Consider the following 21,569-nt stretch of genomic DNA (forward strand, 5'->3'; position numbering starts at 1 on the left):
GACTTCCAATGGAACCAGGCCCTACAGCAGGTGGACTCCAGGCCTCGAAGGCTGGTGTCTGGCAGGTTTTAGATGTGTCCTTGATCCAGCACAGCTGATTTAAAGTGCTAAATGACCTCCTCAACATGTCTTGAAGTTCTCCAGAGGCCTGCTAATGAACTGATCATTTGTGCCAGGTGTGCTGATCCAGGGTGAGATCTAAAACCTGCAGGACACCGGTCCACGAGGCCTGGAGGTCCCCACTCCTGATCTACAGGGACAGGCTGGGCACAGGAGACACACCTCCAGACATGCATTGGTATATCTATAAATGTACCAGATAATTGGATTTTGATTTGAGCTTTTCTCAGCACATGTCCACATGCTGGTGCTGTTTGGAGTTTTAAGTGGACCACAGTACACTGTAACTTGTAAGCTGTGTTTATTGATGCAGTATATGTGTACTGTATTGTATTTCATCTGTTTCATAATATTTTATGTAGAATGATAAAATGTCCCCTCATTTCACAAGTAAAATGTTTTATTCAATTCAGTTTTATTTACACAGCGCCAAATCACAACAACAGTCACCTCAAGGCGCTTTATACTGTAAGGTCGACCCTACAATAATACACACAGAAAAACCCAACAATCAGATGACCCCCTATGAGCAAGCATTTTGGTGACAGTGGGAAGGAAAAACCTTTAACAGGAAGAAACCTCCGGCAGAACCAGGCTCAGGAAGGGGCGGGGCCATCTGCTGCGAGCAGTTGGTAAATTATCATCAGCTCATTCGGGTTGTTCCCACCACGTAGAGGCATTTCCTCTTCCTGTTATTGCAATTCTGATTACAGTGGTCACCACAGTTTAGCAAAGGCGGTGTTTACCCAGGGGTATCAAACATGTGGTCAGGGGGCCTGAACCAGCTCACCGAGGGTTTCATGTTGGCCCCCTTGGATTCCTTTAGTTATTCAGTAATGATTCCAGTCCTTAAAAATGCATTTGTAGTTACTTTGTAATGATGACAAAAGTATAAAAGATGGACGAAGCCACCAACATGTCACCGACTGTGACACAAGAAGGGAGGGACAGATCTGACACCAAAAGCTCTAGGCACTGGTTAATCCTCCTTTATGACGCAATAATTGACCAGAATTTATAAACTTAACTTCATGTTTTATTCAGTAAGACATGAAACTAACGACTGACCCAGTAAAGTCATTGGCGAGAGAGCCGTGACCCGTTTAACCACAATTCCTACAAGTCTTCTTGGAACCGGGGGAGGCGCCCCCTGGTGGTCATCAGAAACCATACAGATTCAGTGACTGGGAAACCTGTGAATGTTGTAAAAGGATACTTCATTAAATGACAACAGTAACTCACCAAGTACAATACCTTCTGTTGTGTGTGTGTGTGTGTGTGTGTGGGGGGGGGGGGGGGGGGGGGTATTTTTTAATTGCTCTTATGATTTCAGTGATGTGGAGAAGTCTTCAGTCATCCCTCGTTTCTTCACATTTTGGTAGAAAAATCTGAAATAGTTGCAGTGATTTAGTGAAACATGGGAAAACATGCATGACGTTTCTGCATTTCTAACAGCTTTGAAATATTCTATGACCACCTTTATTCTTCAGCGCAGCCTGAACCATCTTAGGTAGATTTCTTTAAGCAGTCATCTCGAATAGCTCCCCGGACTTCTTGAAGGATAATCTCAAGCTCCTCTCTGGATGTACACTGCTTTTCCATTCCGTGTTTTCCTGTTCGGCAATGTTTTTATTGCATCAGCAGTGTGTTTGGGATCATTGCTATGCTGTGCAGGGGTTACCTGCATGGTGGATCACAATCTGCTGGTACTTTTCTGGATTCGTAATTTCATCAACTTTGACAAAACCCCCCCAAACCACAGAAGCAAATTCTATGTGTCCTGTAAGTCGAGTCCAGTCAGAGTTATTTCTGTAGCGCATTTTAAATAACCTATGTTGACCAAAATATACACTAGCAAATATACACTATATATATATATAACTGTCACTACATAAACAATAAAACTCAAATAAAAAATTTTAAAGACTACGTTTGCATAATAACAGCCAAGACAGTCCACTCAGCTAGTGTTTTAAAGTGAGTGAAAGACTGGAGGGCTCTGATGTGAACAGGTAAGATTGGGAGCCACCACTGAAAAGGCTCGATCACCTCTGCTTTCAAGCCCGGATCTACAAATATCTAAGAGCAGCCAGTTCGCAGACCTCAGGCTCGGGTAGGATCGTCGGGTTGTCAGGTAAAGGAGAACCAAACTGTGGAGACTCTTAAAAACAAGTCAGAAAATTTAAACTGGATCCTGACCACAGATTATTTATATGACATTAAAATTATACACACACTGCATCAGTGTTTTTTTAATACTCGTGAATACAAACAGGCATATCACTGTTGCTTTGTTTAATAACAATATTAACATGGAAAAACTCTTGATAAGGTTTAATAATATAAAAAGATGGTAAATTGTCATAAATATATTCAACACTTCCTGTTATATTGAGAATTAAGTTTGTAGGTCGTTCAGTAATAACTGAATTATGATGAAATCTGAAGGTGATGGAAATTTAGATACATTTATATAAGCCTAAAATAATAACACAGGGTTTCCTGTAAGGCCGGGGTGGGGGTTTTAGATGCGTCCTTGATCCAACACAGCTGATTCAAATGGTTAAATGACCTCCTCAACATATCTTCAAGTTCTCCAGAGGCCTGGTAATGAACTAATCCAATTTGTGTTGACCATGGTTTTATCTAAAACCTGCAGAACTGTTCCCCACCACTGCTCTAAAGGTCATAGATTTGGTGCTATTACAGCAGTGTCCACGAGATGGCAGTGTAGCTCCATGGCAGATTAACCAGAAGGCTGGCGCCCTTCCCCATCACCACAGAAACATATTCAAAACACCAGATCAGTTTCAGACATAAAATATTTTATTTGAAGCACTTAGTTCTGATATACATTATCCCACAGCTCGTTTCTCAGCCCACTCCAAATGCCATGAACAGGAAGCCGTTGCCTTGTGTTGCATTAATTCACCGATCATCACAGCAGCAGATTCTAACTACCAAACGCCCCACATAAATTCACAAAATCTACAGGTTCCAGCCGTCCAAATATCAAGACCACATCCATTTTTGTCTGAGTCGCACTGATTGCTCAGAGACACTTCTACAAACATTATCAAAAGCAGTTCGATTTTAGGAATATATCAGCACTAGCTTCCGTACAAAACACCCACTGTGTTACTGAAGCAACCACGAATGCTGTAAAATGTCCAAAAGAAGAGTAGCGTGTGTATTCACGTGCACAGATGCAAGAACAACATGGCTTATTAGCGTTGGTGCAGAATCATCAGGATCTCCTTTTTACTAGACTGACTGAAGGCAATGTAGTGTCAGATCTGACCTTTGACCTGAAAGCTAAGCATGAATTAAAGTAATCAGCTGGCATGTGAATACAAACCTGTAGCAGAGGGTCTTTGTGCACGGGGAGTAACCTGCATCCTTAAACTTTCCTGAACCTGCCTGTGAGCAGCAAACCACAGGCCTGTGTGCTGTGCAGGAATGCTATTGCTTTAGGTTTTTCCTGCAGTGACAAAAGTAGTGAAATCCTTTAAAAAAAAAGAAAAGTTAGTGTGTTGGTTTTAATAGAGCCTGACGGGGTAGTTATCTTTGGCTAAATGTAGAGTATGCACCATATGCAAAATAGATGCATGTAATTTATACATATTTGATCATAATGGCTTCAATTTCTGATTTATAAATATAAAGCTTTAGCTTTAGTGTGGCGGGGACCTTATTGGGGTGGTTTCGAAAACTTGGTGTTTGAAGAGAACTACACTTCTTCCAGATTCCACTCACAATAACTACAAACAGCATTACAGCAGAAGCACTCGTTGCATAGAACCTGTGTGTGTCGTTCATAAAGCGCAGTAGAACAGCTTCCAGCTTCCATCAATAAAACACTCGCTTATGTTACCAGTCACAGGTCAGCTAGTTAATACAGTAATATCTAAAACTACAAAAAAGTCACCAAACAAAATATTAGCGCACAAATTAATCACTTTCATCGTGTCATTATCTGCAGAAACTAATATCGTTGCATTCGTTCAACATTAAAAAAAAGGTTTGTTTTTAAGGCTCGACCCTGCAGATGCATTACTGCGCCATGCAAATACACACATTCGATTGCAAGCAGGCAATGAGACACTGAGATAGGAAGCTGACATTGAAGAGTGTACATAAGGTCTTCTGCTTATTGCAGGCTTACTATGACACATTTATTGTGTTATTCTCTCTCTCTCTCTCTCTCTCTCACACACACACACACAAACACACGCACAGACACGCTACGCAACTCTTTCAGGCTTTTCGGGCAAAGTGAGAACAAACGGAAAAAGAACGCCTTTCGCCTCCAGAGGTGCCCTCAGCGTCTCCTCAACAAAGTAGGCGTTCTCCTCCTCCACTACAAACTGGAGAGTCTGGCTTTTGTTCACGCAGTAGATGCAGTTCCCGATGACGGCACACCTGAAGGGTAAGTGACTCCCGAGCCTCTGCGACATGCAGTCGTGCCACATTTTCACGATGGTGTTGTACTTGAAGACGTTGATCCCCTGCTCGCGGCTGACGTCAAAGCGGTAGATGAAGCTTTTCAGCGCCACCATGTCGGTGGACTTCTTCCTGCTGTTGTTGTAGGGGCACTCCTGCCACTCGTCTCTCTTAGGGTCGTACTTGAGGAGGCGGTAGAAAAGAGAGCCGCCCGATACGTAAATTTCTCCACTGCAGGTGGTCGCCTCGTGGGCCACTGCAAAGGCTCCCTTGGGCAAGGGGGCTACTGTCGTCCAGCGGTCCATTCGAGGGTCGTACTTTTCCACCGTAAACAAACATTCCCCTCCAATGGCATACAGATAGCCATCCATAGATAGGAGCTTTAGCTGGGCACGGGCCTGGTTCAGAGGTCTGACCTCGGCCCAGCGGTTGGTTATAGGGTTGTAACAGAAGACCTTGTCTGAAACCTTGCCTTTGTCCCCGTAGCCCTTTATTCCCCCGGCCACAAACAGGTAGTTATACATGGTGCAGATCCCACAGCCTTTAGTATTTACGTCCTCGGGCATGGCAGTCAAAGGTCTCCAGTCATTTGCTGTCTCGTTAAAGTGGTAAATCATATGGTTCTCCTCCAAAGACCCCACCGACAAGGGGCTCTGTGGCCGGCTGCCACAGCGACTCGGCGGCCGGCTCCCAACTCTGTCGAACACGTCGTTTATCTCTGCAACCATCAGAGTCTTCCTCCCCTCCATTCTCTTCTTCAGAATCAGATCCCTCTCGGATCCCGTCAAACGCCCGTACGCGGCGGGGTCTTTGAGGACCTGGAGGAAGTTGTCGCTCATGAATCCGTAGGCGGTCTCCTTCAGTTCACTCAGCCGCTGCTTCTTGGCGATGGTGAGGATCTCGTAGCAGTTCTCCGCCGTGATTTGTTCAGACATGGAGTCCATAGCTGCCTGGACGGCACAGGGGATCTGCAGGATTTTAGCCCCCGTGATGACATCGACTACATTGTCTTTGCTAACACTGATGTTTGAAGTGTACACATAGTCTATCAACGTGGACAAAGTCTTATAACTGATACCCTTCACTTTCAGGATGTTGCGTGACAGCCGTGCTTTGAAGTAGTCACTCTTCTCAGCTAGGACAGACCTGTGAGCGTTGATCGTCTGCCCACCTACCTCTATGACTAAGTCGGGCTCACTGTGGGGCTGTGTGTTTCCAGCTTCCTGGCTGACGTCCCTGTGCGCCAGGATTGATTTTAGAGCCGGCTGATCGGCTTCCTGTTGGGCCTGGCTGGGCAGGTGTATGGAGGAATCTGCACTGTAGGACACTTTAGCTCGGGCGCCGTTGGGGATTTCGCCACCTGCACAGTTTTGCTGCATGCCAGCAATGTGATTGGAGCCAGTGTGAGGTGGGGCTTCTGGACTTTCCTTGTCACCTGAAAGGTAAAACCGATCAGCACTCGAGATGTACGAGCTGCCACCTTTCTGGTTATCAGTGTGGTTATTCTCCATCAGGCTTCCATCCAGCAGGTATTCCTTTTCAAACCCTGGAGGAGGGCTGAAGCCGGGCTCATCTTGCAAGAATCCCTGGACGAACCCTGGACATAAATTCCTGTTTTTGTCAGTAAGCGTGATAAAGTCCGAGTTCGCCGTGTGGAGAATGGCATCAGCCTCCACAGTGACAGCCCCTCCTCCCTGCCTGTGGCCCTCAGTCATCTCAATGTACTCACTGGTGATGGGAGACGGCGTTCTCACTGATCATGCTGAGCGGACGGACAAAGCTGTGAGGGGATTCCTCTCTCTTCACCTACAGTTGGAGAAAACAAAGAGGGAATTTAATCAACATCCAGTGGACTAGAACAAAAAGAAACCGTCTGGAAGCTGCAAAGACTTTCTCGCTCTCTAAGGGGCGCCCTTTCTCTAATATCTTGAAAACATTTGAAGGAAAAAGACTTTTTGCTGCCAGTAATGATTTGCCATCACGCACAGCCTTTGAGCAACATCTGCAGCTCAACAAAGAAACACAAGTAATCCCGACATGCAGCTTCTGCAAACTGCCCACTGCAATAATCACCCTGTCCTCTCTATGTGGTAATCTGTACACATGCAGAACGCATGCGCATATGGTGGCACTCCGATGGAATAATGTTTAATAGGAAGGAAAACGTTGATTTTTGGAATTGTGTCCAAAACTCCTGTTTGTTTCCTTCAAGGATAACGTCGCTCGAACGAGCCATAGCTGCTCATTCATTAGAACTGAGTCGGATTTAAAGCGTTTTCGTGTAATTGCAACACAATGTGAAACCAAAGCATGGATTTTTGCGCGTTCTCGGTAAACTGCGACCTACCTTCGTTTTCTGGCTGTGATCAACAGCTCGACACCAGCGCTTTCCCTGCTCGTCCCTGCACAAAGCTCAGTTACGTAAGACAGTCCCGATGAAGCTGCGAGCCTGAGCTCCCCGGGACGAGTTCACCTCACGGTCGATTCCGATTCACGGTCACCTTTATTTCTACCTCCGGACACTCCGGGCTGCCGTTTCATCCGCTCATCCTGTAAAATGTGCCGGAGCTCCGCGGCGGAGGCGAGGCAGGGGGACGATCAAACAGTCATCTCAAGTCACACCTCCTTCAGATCAGCCGTGGACGTGTAATTTCCTCCGGTGGAAAGTGCGGAGAGCCGATGCGCGCGTCCAAGCTGGAGCAGAGGACCGCAGTGATAGGCTCCCACCTCCACGAGCACTCCGGATGTTGATTTTTGTTGTCTTTATTTATTTGAGGAACAGCTGGCTGGAGCGAGGTGGTTATTATTGACCCAGACCACGCCCTCATCGGTCGGCGTTAACCCCACACTCAACGGCGCGTGCCTCCATCTGCTGTGCGCGCGCGCTGGACACAGCATTCCTGCACATGATCCGTGTGAGGGGGGACCGCGGGGGGTCAAATATAAGTCCATGTGCATGTAACATCTGTAAGCTCATATAAGCATTACACACACACACACACACACACACACACACACACACACACACACACCCCTACTAAAAAGACCGCTTCGGTATAATTCATATGTGATAATACAGAAATAATGAGATCTGCGAAAACTTTGTGACAGTGGGTACAACCTGCAGAGGGTCAGCCGTGACGTCCCCACACTAAGACGTATGGAGGAAAAAGCCCGTAGAGGTCCTGGATGGCTGGGCTCATCCCGGGTAGCCAAAGCATGACATCATTCCACATCAGAGATGCAGCTCACAGCTGAGCGTCTTTAAAACTAAAACACTGAAAATATATTCAAAGCATTCACCAACCTGTCAACGGAATGACCGCTAACATCAAAAAATGTGAAAACAAATCCAAGAGGCTTTCGCTGCATGAGATACAGTACAGTACAGATTTCTTACACTGTGTTTATGCCACATCTGCCCCGAATCAACAGCACTGGTAATTACCAAAGTCATGTCTCATGTTTCTGTTTGGGCTAATCCACCAGTATGCACAAGCTCTCTAATCAAAATGATATTTTTAATGCTAGAACATAATTATTGCTTTATATTTATTGATAACTACAGTTATTCATTTGCAATCCTGAACAGAAAGATGAATTTCAGCGTTTGAATGTTCAGCTTGATTAATTCCCGACTTCTCATTATGTTCCCACTCAAACCCTGCAGTGTGCACGTGGCAGAACATATACAGGCAGGTGAATGAGCCATGCTCTCTGAGCTCATCTATACAAAATGACAGAGCTCTGTCAGATCAGTTCAGTCCCATTACATTTATGTAACACAGTTTACAACTGATCTCAAGGTGCTTCATACTGCGAGGAAAAGACTCAGAGATAACTGTGTTTGAAGATGTTTCAGTTACAAGCTTTTAACATGGAGAAAGGAGCATTTACTTCTTCCTGAACGGGCTTTTATATTGGTCGCTAAAGCACTGCACTGTTACAGTATTCTTTGAATATCTTCCATCTTTGCTCATATATATATATAAAGGTCTTTTTAGTCAAACCGTATAATATTTCATGTTTTTGTTTAAAAGAAGACAGCCTCACAGAGCAGCAGCAGCGTGGGTCTGTGACCTCTCCTCCACGGAGGCTGCATGTCTTAACAACTGACCTTCAGATATAAAAATAGAGGGAAGCCATGGCGAGGGCATCAAACAAATATCAACCCTGTGAGATTAGAGGGCATTCAGCTGGGAGTTTTAATGCCAGATATTTTCAGAACAAAGCCTCGCCGAGGACTGATACAAGCACATGAAATGAGCGTCTCCATGGAAACCTCAGGGTCAGACGGAAAATAAAAGACTTCCCGTTGCAGAGCTGTCAGACAGCCTGATAACTGGGTTACTTACAATGAGATCATCTGTGTTTGACTTCTAGTTAATGCAACATTCTGTAGGTGCAGCATATAAGATACTACCCAGAAAACTCAGATCAGTATTAGCAATCAGGCCGGGCTGCTGAGGATTGTGGGAACATGTCCAAATGTCTATTTTTGTTAGAACTCATAGTGAAACCTGGTTGTGCAATGGTGGACGTGGGCGTTATGAGAGAAAGTGCCTTGACCCTCTCTGCTCCGCAGCAGGAGAAATCCCGGAAGAGCTGCATCAGGCTCAGTTCCTGCCGCCCCTCAGGCACATTGCTAGTCCTGGCATGTACCGATAGCTGCACACAATCACAGCGCAGTGCAAGGTTAGAGTCGAGCACAGAGGCACGCCGACACCCTTTGGCCCTCTGATCGTCTCCGAGTCGTCTCGCACACTGTATGTCTTCACCACCATGTGACCGCCTGTGTGTTAGCGTGCTCCTCTGTAAACCTGAACAAGTGACAAATCTCCACTAAACTTCAAAGGAAAAAAGTTTACTCAATAAAACAACGTTTATAGATTTGTTAATAAACATAATTACATAAAAGGCACGAGAAAAGTATAAATCTTTTATATATATTTTCTTAAAACATTGTTATGCCAGAAAAAAGTGAATTAGGGTAAAAAACAAAAAGAAGAAAATCTGTGGTGTTGGCAGCAAGTCTTTCCTCCCTTTAAGAACAGAAACCTGGCCAGCAGGGATCCTCATCAGGCCTTCACAAACTCTTTATTCATCTGAAGTTTACCTTTTTAAAAATCCCTTTTCTCTGTTAACATAATAGTCTGAGCATCAGAGATGGTACAAGAGGAAATCGTTTCCATAAGGACACGGACACGGACACGGACACACACACACACACACACACACACACACACACACACACCAGCTCTAACCTTACAACAAACGTTCACGTGACAGCAGATACCTCGCGCGTCTTCAAGCAGTCTGGACCGCCGCTTGTTATCTCCTAATTTCTTTTCAACACTGATTTAAATACTGCAGATCCAGACGTTGGACCTGAAACACTGGAGAGCACTGAAATGTGTTAGCTAGGTTACAGAGCAACGTCCAACACTCGGTAGCAACAGAGACTGTTTCTGTTACAGGTCCGTCCTCAGTACGACCTTCGGTAGCTGTCATTTCCTCCTGGTTTTTCGGATCTTTGTCCCGTTCCAGTTTAAATAAGACACTTAGTTGCTTTGATTGATCCCAAATATTCTGTCAAGTGTTAACAGTAGACCTTGTTGTGTGCAGCACTTCTGGATTCACCTGAGGAAAACAAAAAGGTACATGTAAGGTTTTCTATACTTCATGTAGACATTACCTGCTGATGACTAATGCTAACCTCCCACCTTGGTGCTGGAGTCACATGTTGAGTAAGGGGATCTGCCAGATCATGATGGTAGAGGTGGTGTCCTCATGGCGAGACTGCTTGGTCTTCTTGTTGACCCTGCGGTGTCCCAGACCTCCAGAGACCACCAAGAGAGAGCTGACATCCACCTTACTTGAGCGGCGGCCTCTCTGGTGATGGGCCGGGTCGTGGAGCACATCATAAAGGGCCCCGTCCTCAGGCCCGTGCTCCAACGAACCCTGGGATGGAGCCAGCGAGCCACAGGACGAGGAGGACAGGGAGTCCTGGAGAGCCATGGCAGTGCAGCCCGCCTCTCCCAGCCACACCCCTCGTCCCTGCGAGGGGGTCGGGGCTGAGTCTGATGGAGGCTGGGTGCTCTCCACATCCTTTGACTCTGCAGGCTGCAGTGGGCCTGACGGCTGGTTACACACTGCAGCGGCGGCGGTGAGGAACTTCACCGGTCCGCTGTGAGCATGTAAGGACACCATGCCCCGACCTAAGAACGGGCACGAACATTCAAAGTTAATCTCAGACTTGAACCTGGACATGTTGTTTATCATAGATGCAGGTACACTCCACAGTACACTATGAACCTGAGTGACACCCCGTTCTAAATGTGATGTCAAACCAACCTTTGTAGCTGTAACAGCTTCAACTCTTCTAGGAAGGCTTTCCACAAGGTTGGGGAGTGTTTATGGGATTTTTTAAAATTTCTAATTCATCCCAAAGTCGTTCTATCAGGACCCTGTGTGGGCCCAGTCAAGTTCATCCACACCAAACTCGTCCATGTCTTTATGGACCTCGTTTTGTGCACTGGTGTGCAGTCGTGCCATCCCCAAACTGCTCCCACAAAGTTGGGAGGATGCAGTTGTCCAAAGTGTCTTTGTATGCTGAAGCATTAAGGGTTCCTTTCACTGGATCGAAGGGGCAGAGCCCCACTGCTAGAAACCCCCCCCCACCAAACTTTACACTTGGCACAGTGCAGTCAGATGAGTACCGTTGCCCTGGCAACCCTCAAACACAGACTCGTCCATTGGATTGTCAGATGGAGAAGCGTGATTCGTCACTTTGAGAAAACGTCTCCTCTGCTCTAGAATCCGGTGCTTTACTCCACTGCATCCGATGCTTTCATTGCGCTTGGTGATGTAAGTCTTGGTCACCATGGAAACACTGTTCCTGAGCTAATATGAAGGCCACATGAACTTCGGAGGTCTGCTATAATCCCACTAACAGCTGACTCTGGAACATTTAGTGGTGAGGAAAGTTCATGACTGGATTATACACCTGTGCCATTGAATTGACTGGAACACCTGAATTCAGTAACTTGAATGGTTGACTGAATCATTTTGGGACTATAGTGTTGGTCTATTACTGCACCTTTAATGTCTCACAGCAGAAATGAGGACAAAAGTTGCACAATGTAACTTTTGTAGTCAGTGCACTACAGGTCCAAACAGCTGCCCACATACACCCACCATGCAGTGATGTTAGAGTGTTACCTGTTACTTTAGGGATGCCCTGCAGCCTGGGGACAGAGAGCGCTACAGTCACTCCCAGGTTGGTCCCTACCAGCAGCAGACCATGACAAACCAGCAGACTGCTCACCGACACTCTCTGGTTCCCTACAGAAAAGGCAGAAACATCAGTTTAGTCACACCTAAATGAATGAATGCTTTCTGGAGTAAAACCACAGATAGGTGTTTATAATGAGACGCAGCTTAGCAAACGCATCCTCCCACACCGAGCGCACAGTCACAGGGTCACTTTACCAGGCTGCATAACAACAAACCACAGTGCAAAGCAGGGAGGGAGGTACGAGGCAAAATCTCTGCAGCCATCATGTTCAACGCTCACTTGTCTCCAGGGCAACGTAGAGAGGAGCCTAAATAAAAGCAGCTCTTTTCAAGTATTTGAACAGAGTAAGTGAACTATTATAGTCGCTTTGAGTCAAACAAACAAACACAAAAGTGTTACGTAACAGAAGGAGTGAGGCGTAATGCAGCAATTAGCGAAGGAGCTCTGCCTCTATTCAGAAAACTTCGGGCGGTTACAATAGAACAATCTGAGCCGACCTTTCCTGCGGTCACAGACATCGCTGTGAGGCCACTTTGCAGGCTAAAAGCTGCGATTGTTCGGTTAACCTTTCAGCAGCAATAAATTCACCGCCTTTGTTAAGTGACTTATTACGTGGAACCTGGAACTCATCTCAGAACATCTCCACTTGGTGCCGTGAATGCAGTCAGACATATTTATCATATTTTTTATGACTGTAATAAGGATCTGGGGTTTTTGTAAAAACACTCGTCCAGTCCTGCTATGTGGGCGGCGAGACTGTCGTGAGTCATTACTGCTGCAACAGCTTGACTTGAATTTCCTCCCTCAAAGTAATCCTCTCGGGCCTTTAGCCAAAATTACTGCCAGTCTATCTGCCTGACCCTCCCCACTAGAGCTGACCCCTCGCATGAGGCACACGCTCCACGCTGCCACACTTCCCGGAATCCTGCCAGATATGCGGGCAGGTACTGGGCCTGCGTCTTACCACATGTGCTTCTAATGAGAGTCCAGAGTTAGCAGAAGCACGCAGACTGCCGGTTGGGGGTCTTGCTCAACTTCCTTCTTTCATAATATTTGGAGTTCCCCACCCAGAGGGTGAACTAAAATAAACCCGGAGTGAACGGCAACACGACCAGGCTTTGGCCTTCATTCTTCACCAGAGCACTTCTTTGATCGCCACTTAGTCTTGACAACCAGCAGCAGGACGCCGGAGTAAATCCCAAACACTGCAAAAACACCCTGCATCAGCCTTTCAGCCTGGAAAGAACTCCGATCAGCACATTGTGAGTAACAGCAGCGTCAACTTCTTCTATCGCGCACCCTGAAATGCTGAAGGCAGGTTTGGTCTGATTCATACCTGCAGTCATCAGTCTGTAGGTCTGTGATTGTTAGCCAAAGATCTGGAGACATTAATTTTAGACCTGTGGTGAATCTAAACGAGAAGTCATAATTACAGTTTCTCTCTATTGGCAGAGACATTCAAAGGACGTGATGATAGAAAGGCTTAAAAATGGCCACAAACCATTAGCTAGAAGGTAATGTGGGACACACATGTTATCATTTACAGCTTATCAACACAAATAATCCCTTAATTTCAGTGCTAGTCTAGCATCCTGCCAAAGAGAAGAACAGATTAAGACAAGTTATAACAGGAGCTGTTTCATGTTCAGCTGCACAGTTTTCTCCTGTCCACTCGGGCCTTTCAGATCTGAAATGTGCGTCTTTATTCAGCAGTTTGTGCAAAACAAACAAAACAAAAAAACAGTGGCACACAAACGAGAAGAACTGAAGGTGTTATTTACCCCCCCCCCAATGTTTGCCTGCCAATAGGCCACGCATGGCTGCCTATTTAGGTCACCGAACGGCAGACAAAGGCAGGCTAGTCCCTCAGCTCGGCAGCCAGCCAGTCGCCACCATCCTCTGAGACATCATCACAGGCAGCCTGCTCCCATGATGGAGTACCACCCTTTGATACGTTTACTAAAAATATTACTCTCATTTTCACCAAGCACTAACTCCATTCACTCTTCTCACTGGGTTTTTCCATATTTCCTTCACTTTTTTACTTCTCACATTCCAGTTTACTTAAGAGGTGCAGCTCTGCACCGAGCTGCCCGCTCACATGTTTAATCCCGAGCAGATCAGGGAGACATGACAGGCAAAAACAGGTTTTTGTTCATGCAGTGTAGATTTTAGGATTTGACTTCTGTAATGAAAAAAGAAAAAACAGAATTCAGAAAACGTGCAATATAACAAATAATTGCCTCCATGCGAGCGATTAGCTGGGAAATTTTCCTACAGGGAACATTTACATATATCAGAGTTCACGGAACGCTTTGTTTATGAAAATAACAGAAAAAATTGAAATTTTACGGCTGCTGACAGGAAAATTCTGGATTCTGAACCCGACTTCGTCCAATATTCAGACGGTTTTATAGAGAAACTTTATGTCCAGCAGCGTCTCCTCTCATCTGTCTCATTGAAATGAAAATATCCAGAATAAAACTCGAGCAGGCTTCCCAGTGTGGAAACTACCACTACTTACCTTAAATCTCTTTCAGAAACACGAGCTACAGTATACGTTACAGGGAAAATGATGATGCAATTACAGCGCATTAGCCAGACGTGCGTAAAGAGCTCCCGTTCAAAGATGGGACTCAGCAGAATTGCTCCAACATGCTTGAACATGAGGAGAATAACCCCACCTAGAGCAAGTCCTACTTTCAACACTGCTCCTTTGATCGAGTCAGCCCCGATTCCATCTCCACTCCTGCGTTCTGAGCTGCAGAAAAGCCCAAATTGCATTAGGACCTTTCACAGTAAAATGAACTTCCTGCTTTCTGATAAGCTGATATCATTATGATGACTCTGTAAATAAACATTACAGGATGGACAGAATTGCAGCTGAACGAGCGCTCGGTCTAAAAATATCGACGGCCGTCGTGCTGACCGTTCCAAATAGAGTTTGTGCAGAAACGGCACATTTCTTGGTTTCACTCTGTCCTCCAGCAGCAGCCTGCAGGGATAAATGCTGCCACGAAACACAGAGTGGAGTACAGGTGAACTCCTCCGTGTGACTGCTTTATTAAAAGGACGTCGCGACCACACAAGCCGGCAGAGCTCGATTTGAATGCTCGCTGACAGGCCAGAGACTCGGGTTTTTATCAGAGGAAGTCGGCTCTTAATGGCGAGGCCCAGAGGATGAAAGCGCTTATGTGCTGCCGTCTGTCCCACAACCAGCTTCCTCTGTGGTTTCATGGCTTCCATTAGCTAATATGGATAGTGAGGTCCAGAAGCAGGCTGCTTTTATTATTTACATCTGTTAGATAATGAGCACTCCTAACACTGAATGTGAGGGGGGGCTCTCACTCTGATAATGTTATTTGTGATTAGGGATTTCCTTGAGTACACTTTGTTTTTCTAAGTTCAGTGTTTTCAGTGAGCTGCTTTGATTTCTGTCTGAAGTATGATGGAGCAGAAATGCAGTTACGCAGCGCAGCACAGAGTAACTGTGGACAGTGTCACAGCTGTATGTTTCACAGCAGTCAGTCACCAACTTTCTCCATCTCAGCTTTTACTCCTTTGATTGGCTTGTTGTGTCATTTGTGTATTTTTCTTTGTGTCACGATTTGTCTTCGTGAAGGTTTCGTGCCAACTTCAGATGTTCTTTGTTATTGCATTTCTGCAGTTTGTTCAACGAGTTTGTTCTTTTGGGCATTTCAGAAATAAAGTTCATCCTTGTATGTGTACCTGCCTCCTGCTGTGTGTGTTCAGGTGCTCACTTTGGCTACAACATAGCATGATCACCTGCTAATCACAGAACACGCCGTCAGTGGAAGAAGAGGTTGGATGTCATCCATCCTTTTCAGGGTCGCTGGAGCCTATCCCAGCTGTCTTAGAGTGAGAGGCGGGGTCCACCCTGGACAGGTCGCCAGTCTGTTGCAGGGCTAACACACAGACCGGAGACAACCAGTCGCACTCACATTCACTCCCAGATTCACACATGTGGGCAATTTAGTGTTTCCAGTTAGCCTAACCCCACCAATTGCACATCTTTGGACTGTGGGAGGAAGCTGCAGGACCCGGGGAGAACCCACGTGAACACGGGGAGAACATGCAAACTCCAAGGTTGGATGCTGTTCAGAGAAATATCACAACATTTTAGCCATGATAGAAAAATCAGGTCCCAGGACTAAACGCACACGGGCTCAGTAACACCACCAATGCTGAAGCTGAGGAGTAAACGCAGACAGGTGGATTCACAAAAACAACACAAAAGGTGGAACATGCAGTTCTAAAAGGAAGCCTGACTGTCAACATTTCTAAAAAACTTTCAGCCCGCGGCTGTCGGTGTTTCTCAGGACAAAGGAGGGAAAAAGTGGCTGAAAACTGTTCTGATTGGACCGGATAAATCCCGACTTCGCAGCCCACAACAACAGCTCCCATCATTCTTTGAGGCTGTGTGTTTTTGGGTCACGCTGACATAACGCAGCAGATTACAAGAGTCGAAGAAGCAGGTCACTGATGACTGCGGCACGCAGAGATGATTTCATCTGACCTCGACATCATCAGCAGCAACGTCTGCCTCAAACACATCTGCAGCAGAACGTCACCGAAGGTAAGGACAGCCTTCGTCAGTCACAAAGCTTCCTTGCTACAGGACACGTACAGTAGACTCACTCAAAGGTGTGTTGGGAGTGATGCAAACTCATTTGTTTCTGTGACACACGCACAATAACTGTAACTCCTGTTTTCTTTGATACAAGTTGCTGAACAAATATTTGCTCTGCTATAAAAACTCTGCGCTCAACTGTGGACAAACTGTGCATGAAGCACGGCTCATTTAGAACCATTAAGACCGCTCAGGTCATCAGCTGCAGGTCTTTGAACTGCACCCAGGATTAGATCTCAGCGTGCCGAGGGCGCTTTCTGTTCTCTGGAACACGCTGCATGTGTCTGCATTCACAAACCTGTGTGTGTATAAAGCTTTCTTTTGGTATTTTTATGGTCTTAAGATATTGTGGCCCTACCTAGGGTTTCATTTTTTATGTTTTATGGGAATCACAATGATAAAGCTGCAGATTCACAGCATGTGAAGGAGTGGTTCAGTCTGCAGTGCTGTGGTGGAACCACACAATAACTCTACCCACTCTTCATGACACTCCCTCATAGTTGCATTTAATCTAAAGTGCAAAGATTTACTCCATCATGTTTCTGTCAAAGCAGCTGCCTTTGATTGTATTTGCCATGGTCATGTTGAAGTTCAAAGTATTCTGATTACTCAGGATTTAGCTGTAAGTTTGAGTTGTGGGGCGAGTCAAAGCAAACTCTTCAGTTTGGGATCAGCAACTGGCTCAAGCAGCAGCTCAGCCACAGATACACCATGTGCTGTATGTAAATGTGACGTCACGATCGTGTGACTTATTAAAAGGATGATCCTTTATTTGTTTCTAAAGCGTTTAGATATGGCCTGGATTTCCTTTTAACACACAAAGCTGCCTTAAAATCAACTTGACAAAGTCCAAAGTGTTTTTATGCGGCACCATGAGCAGACAAACTGAGAGGTTTCTGTTTCCTTGTTTAGACTAAGGAGCTTTTGGAAAAAGGAGTGTCACAAACAGAAGCTGCCTGCAGCGATGTTTGCTAATAAGTGGAAGACACCGAGCGTGGTGATGCGAGGTGACGGGGCATGTATCACAGGCCGCGGCTGCTGGGCTGGGCTGGAGCAAATATATCTGATGGGATGGTCACAAGATTAGAAATCGGCAGATTTTGTCAGGCAAACTCACATTACCGAGTGATGCTGAACACACGGGGAGCAGTTCTCACTGTGGTAAAGGTGGCGAGCCTGAGAATCACAATCAAACCACGCGGCAAGGCGGGGCTTCTTAAAGTCTCTGAATATAGTACAAAATGTAACATTCACTGGTCACTGCGTAGAAGAAAGCAAAGAAAAGAAGCAGAGCAGCAGTTTAAGCAGCACAGTGTCGCACATTAGCTGCATGCAACATGTGCTGTTCAAGTTTTCATTGGATAGTGACAGATGGAAGAGGAAGGTCCCAGCTAGGTTTTATTGGTGGTCACCAATAAAACCCCAAATAGACTTGAAAAGTTAAAGTTATTAACTTTATATAAGACTTAAATTATTATTTAAAAAACAGTTTAAAGCTGATCCGTGCTCAAGTCGGGGGAATACGAGCCCAAGTTATGCAAAATCATGCAAGATACTGTATCTAAAAATATGCATGAAACAAGTTGAATTTCAAACCTTCCACTGTAATATTTAATAGTCTGTGGGGATTTGAAATGCTTTGCCAGTCTCAAAGTGAAGATTATGTCTTACCTGGAAGTATACTGTGGACAGGTGTGGCGATGTTGATGTCCTGCAGGTGCTCTAGGGTTTCGGTGTGGAAGAGGCGCAGCGTGGAACCAGAGCTGAAGGCGATCCATATGCCCACCCCGGCCACCACCATGTGTGACACCACCATGCCCTCATCTTGGTGGGCCTCTAACTGCCTCTGAAGGAGAAGAAGGTGACACGAGTTCCTCGTTATCTACTGCAAATTTACTGGAACTGAGACCGAGGGGAAGACCTGAAGACCAGGCGTGCATTCGTCGCGTGACGCCATAACTAATTTCAATTAAGCACAGTCTACATGACGTAAAGGCCAAGAAGCTTTTTATGAGAATATATTTCACACGTCTCAGCAGGTCAAAGCTGTTGTTGTTTACAGTGCACAGGCTGTCACATGTTGGCTGCGTGACTATGAAGTGGAGAAAGCAGCACTCAGCCCACAGAAAGTCTGCCTCACACTGGCTGCAGCAGCCCACCCTCTGCCTGATTATGCTTCAGGTGCAAAACCAAGGCTCACTACACGCAACAGCACCAGAGAACGATTCGTCCGACACACGAAGGCGTGTTATTATTTGTGCTGTAAATGCTTTCAGTCGCAAACAAATACGTTTCATGCACGTCTGCTTCACTCTGGATCCTTCTTTCAGTTATTGAGCTGAAAAAAAAAATTCGTTTTAAATATTTGCAGAGTCTTTGTGAACAGAGACCAATAAACTAGACCCATTCCACCAGCGTGGATTGCATAATCTCACCGTGTGGGCAGGCTCGTATTTGGCTAAGCAGAGTTCATTCAGTGTTTTAGATAAATGTGGAAATGAGGAAACGTGCAAATAGACTTCTGTGTTTTGATTTGATTAATCTTATATTTATCAGATGATTAAAGTTTTAGAAGCTCAGTGCTTCTGCTGCTCCGTCTGACTTTTAGTTACCTCTGTGGACAAAGTGTAAGTGTGCAGTGAGGAACAGAGAGCCATGCAGGCAGGTGGGCCGACATAATGAGCTTAATGAGGCTAAACTGATTATGAGTGAGTGCATGTTAGAGGAAAGTTACTATTCCTGGATCCGCAGCAGGCGCTTCCATTCCCTGAATCCGACCGGGACACACACGGAGCACCATTCATATTCCCGGACTCGGGAGGGAAAGTACTGGGAACGGTATTAAACATTTAGACATGATGGTTTTTCTTTCATTACTGGCGGGCACAGATACTACTAACTTATTTATTTTCTAGAGACACAGACTCTAAAGAGCGACTCAGATTTCCCACAAACATGACAGAGCGATACGAGGCGGGCTGGGGCAGAGACGCAGACAGGAAGCTTTGTTTCCTCCACACAGAGTCTATCTGCCCGTTTCTGATGGACATGTGTTACTACTGTAAGAGAAGCCTGGGCGACATACCTCTACAGAGTGTGCGTGGGTGCTGATGATGAAGACCTGCCCACCCGATGAGGCCCAGAGGTGCTCCTCCACAGCTAGCATGGCCTTCACAGGGAGCACTCCCAGCTTCAGTAACTTGGGCTTGTCGCTGTTCCACGATCCATCTGTGAGAAGCAACGCAACAGTCAGTTAAACTCACTCCACACAAGCTACGCACAAACGCAGGACGCACACATCCACCGAGGAATATCTAAACATCTGAAGTCGGTTAAACTGCACAACAAGTAAAGTGAAACGACCGACCCGCCTTAAGATTTATTGCAGCTACATTTATTTATTTATCATAGGGACCATAAACCGAGACCTATTCTTCTTTTAGTGGTTAAGAAGAACATTGCACAGTCCATAAACAATCCCATAATAGTGTGTCTGTCTTCATAAATGTCATCTGTAAAGGTCGTCTGCATCTGTAACTGCTCCTGCCGGTAGAGTGGCCATTGATGGTTTCTCCATCCTTCACTATGAATATAGATGGGCTGCGAGCATTAGTCAGAGCTGCGCCGAGTCCCACACACACCTCCTACACACTCTGTTCTACATGTGCACCTACAGCACCAGCTCTGCTGCAGTCAAACACCCCCCGCGGTGGCTTCGTAAATCAGCAGCTTGCACTTCTGCAGCGCTTCTGCTTTCATCTAAATTCAAATATTGAACTTGTAAACATGTCTGAGAGTATTTGATGCAAAAGCCTCCGAATGAACGCGAATCCAGAGAGCCTCCACCAGTCCAGATTCCACATTCCCTCGGCTAATCTAGACCAGGAAGCGACTGAGGCCGCCTCGCCGATATTGTTTGTTTAACAGAAGCACAAAGGCAGCTATTGAAGGGAGAGGGATGGTGTTTCAGAGGCGGTGAGGGTGCCTCAGAAAGACTCAGGAAATAAGGTGATATTCCGCCGAAGGAGCTCGGCGTATGTTACTGTAATAGTCACGCTGTGTAGGTGAGCGTACGAGAGAAAAAAGGCAAAAGAAAAGACAGCAGTGCCAACTTGCAGGCTTATGTAAGTCTTCTCTGCTGCGCGTCTGCCCACAGCTCTTCTTTCTTAAAATGAAGCATTTCCTCATGTTAATGTCAGCTACAACAAAGTGTGCGCACGAGTGCACGCGAGCAAACGCTGAACGCTCCAGAAGCAAACCCATCGTTTGCCTTCTAACAAATATCACTGTGGACAGGAGAAAGTGGGTGACGGAGGCACACGTCACAGACCTTTGCTGAGTCACTGCCTCCTTCCTCCGTCTCTCTCGCAGACAGAAAGTGACTGCGGCTGGACCAGGCCGACTCCACAGCACAGCAGCTCAGCACTGACAGCTTTAAAGACGAGAACATTTCAACCTGTTTGCTTTTTAAAATCTTTGATTTTTTTAGGTTTATATCAAAGATTATAAACTCATAAGCTCTGTGCTTCTCTGGACGTTTGATTTAAATGCTAATCAGGCACAAGCGCAGTCAGTCACCGTGACAAAGCACTTGAGCAGCATTACAACACGAGTGTGGGGAACAGTTTCCCCACCAATGTATGCAGGGTGAGTCATCGATTTAGCATCGAGCATCATGTTCCTGAGACAGTGACGGAGCTGCTGATGGGTAGAAATCATACATATCAAACTCTGAGGGCCTGGCTTTGCTTCTGGGAATTCATTTTAACACACAGGAGGCGATGAACGCTAACAGGCAGCGCACCATCATCCTGGTAACTGACATGAGGACAACGAAGGGAAACGGCTGCGTACGAAAACAAAGTCTAATGAGGAGTCAAAAAAAGAAATTCCTGAGCAGTTACACACACGCCGAGTGTTTCTTCCAGGGAAACTGCAGCATGGCAGCGAGAATAGCTTTCCTCGTGTTTCCTGTCCTCGGGCCATCATCCATAATCTTTCTATCACTGCTTCTATCTCAGTGCACACAAGCACAAGAAAACAGCAAGAGTTTACTGT

General features: G+C 45.9%; 2 protein-coding genes across 2 annotated transcripts in view; both read right to left on the reverse strand.

The window, feature by feature from the left end:
- Positions 1-4,314: 4,314 nt before the first annotated feature.
- Positions 4,315-7,140, reverse strand: kbtbd11 (kelch repeat and BTB (POZ) domain containing 11). Its single transcript, XM_085343104.1, has 2 exons — positions 6,911-7,140; positions 4,315-6,369 (listed from the first exon to the last, which is right to left on the reverse strand). The coding sequence occupies exon 2, from the start codon at positions 6,276-6,278 to the stop codon at positions 4,365-4,367; it is 1,914 nt and encodes a 637-aa protein (XP_085199230.1). The 5' UTR covers positions 6,279-6,369; positions 6,911-7,140; the 3' UTR covers positions 4,315-4,364.
- A 2,650-nt stretch (positions 7,141-9,790) lies between these two features.
- The window catches only part of arhgef10 (Rho guanine nucleotide exchange factor (GEF) 10), a 44,230-nt gene continuing 32,451 nt past the window's right edge, over positions 9,791-21,569 (reverse strand). Inside the window, exons 26-30 of the mRNA XM_085342593.1 lie at positions 19,597-19,739; positions 18,183-18,357; positions 11,785-11,907; positions 10,287-10,781; positions 9,791-10,203 (exon numbers count right to left, since the gene is read on the reverse strand). Of these exons, the coding sequence (XP_085198719.1) occupies positions 10,300-10,781; positions 11,785-11,907; positions 18,183-18,357; positions 19,597-19,739 (923 nt within the window). The 3' untranslated portion in view covers positions 9,791-10,203; positions 10,287-10,299. The remainder of the gene's footprint in view (positions 10,204-10,286; positions 10,782-11,784; positions 11,908-18,182; positions 18,358-19,596; positions 19,740-21,569) is intronic.

The sequence above is a fragment of the Diplotaxodon limnothrissa genome, linkage group LG19 (assembly GCF_057381915.1).
Source record: "Diplotaxodon limnothrissa isolate DT_005_m linkage group LG19, D_limnothrissa_male_GT1.1, whole genome shotgun sequence".
NCBI lineage: Eukaryota > Metazoa > Chordata > Actinopteri > Cichliformes > Cichlidae > Diplotaxodon > Diplotaxodon limnothrissa.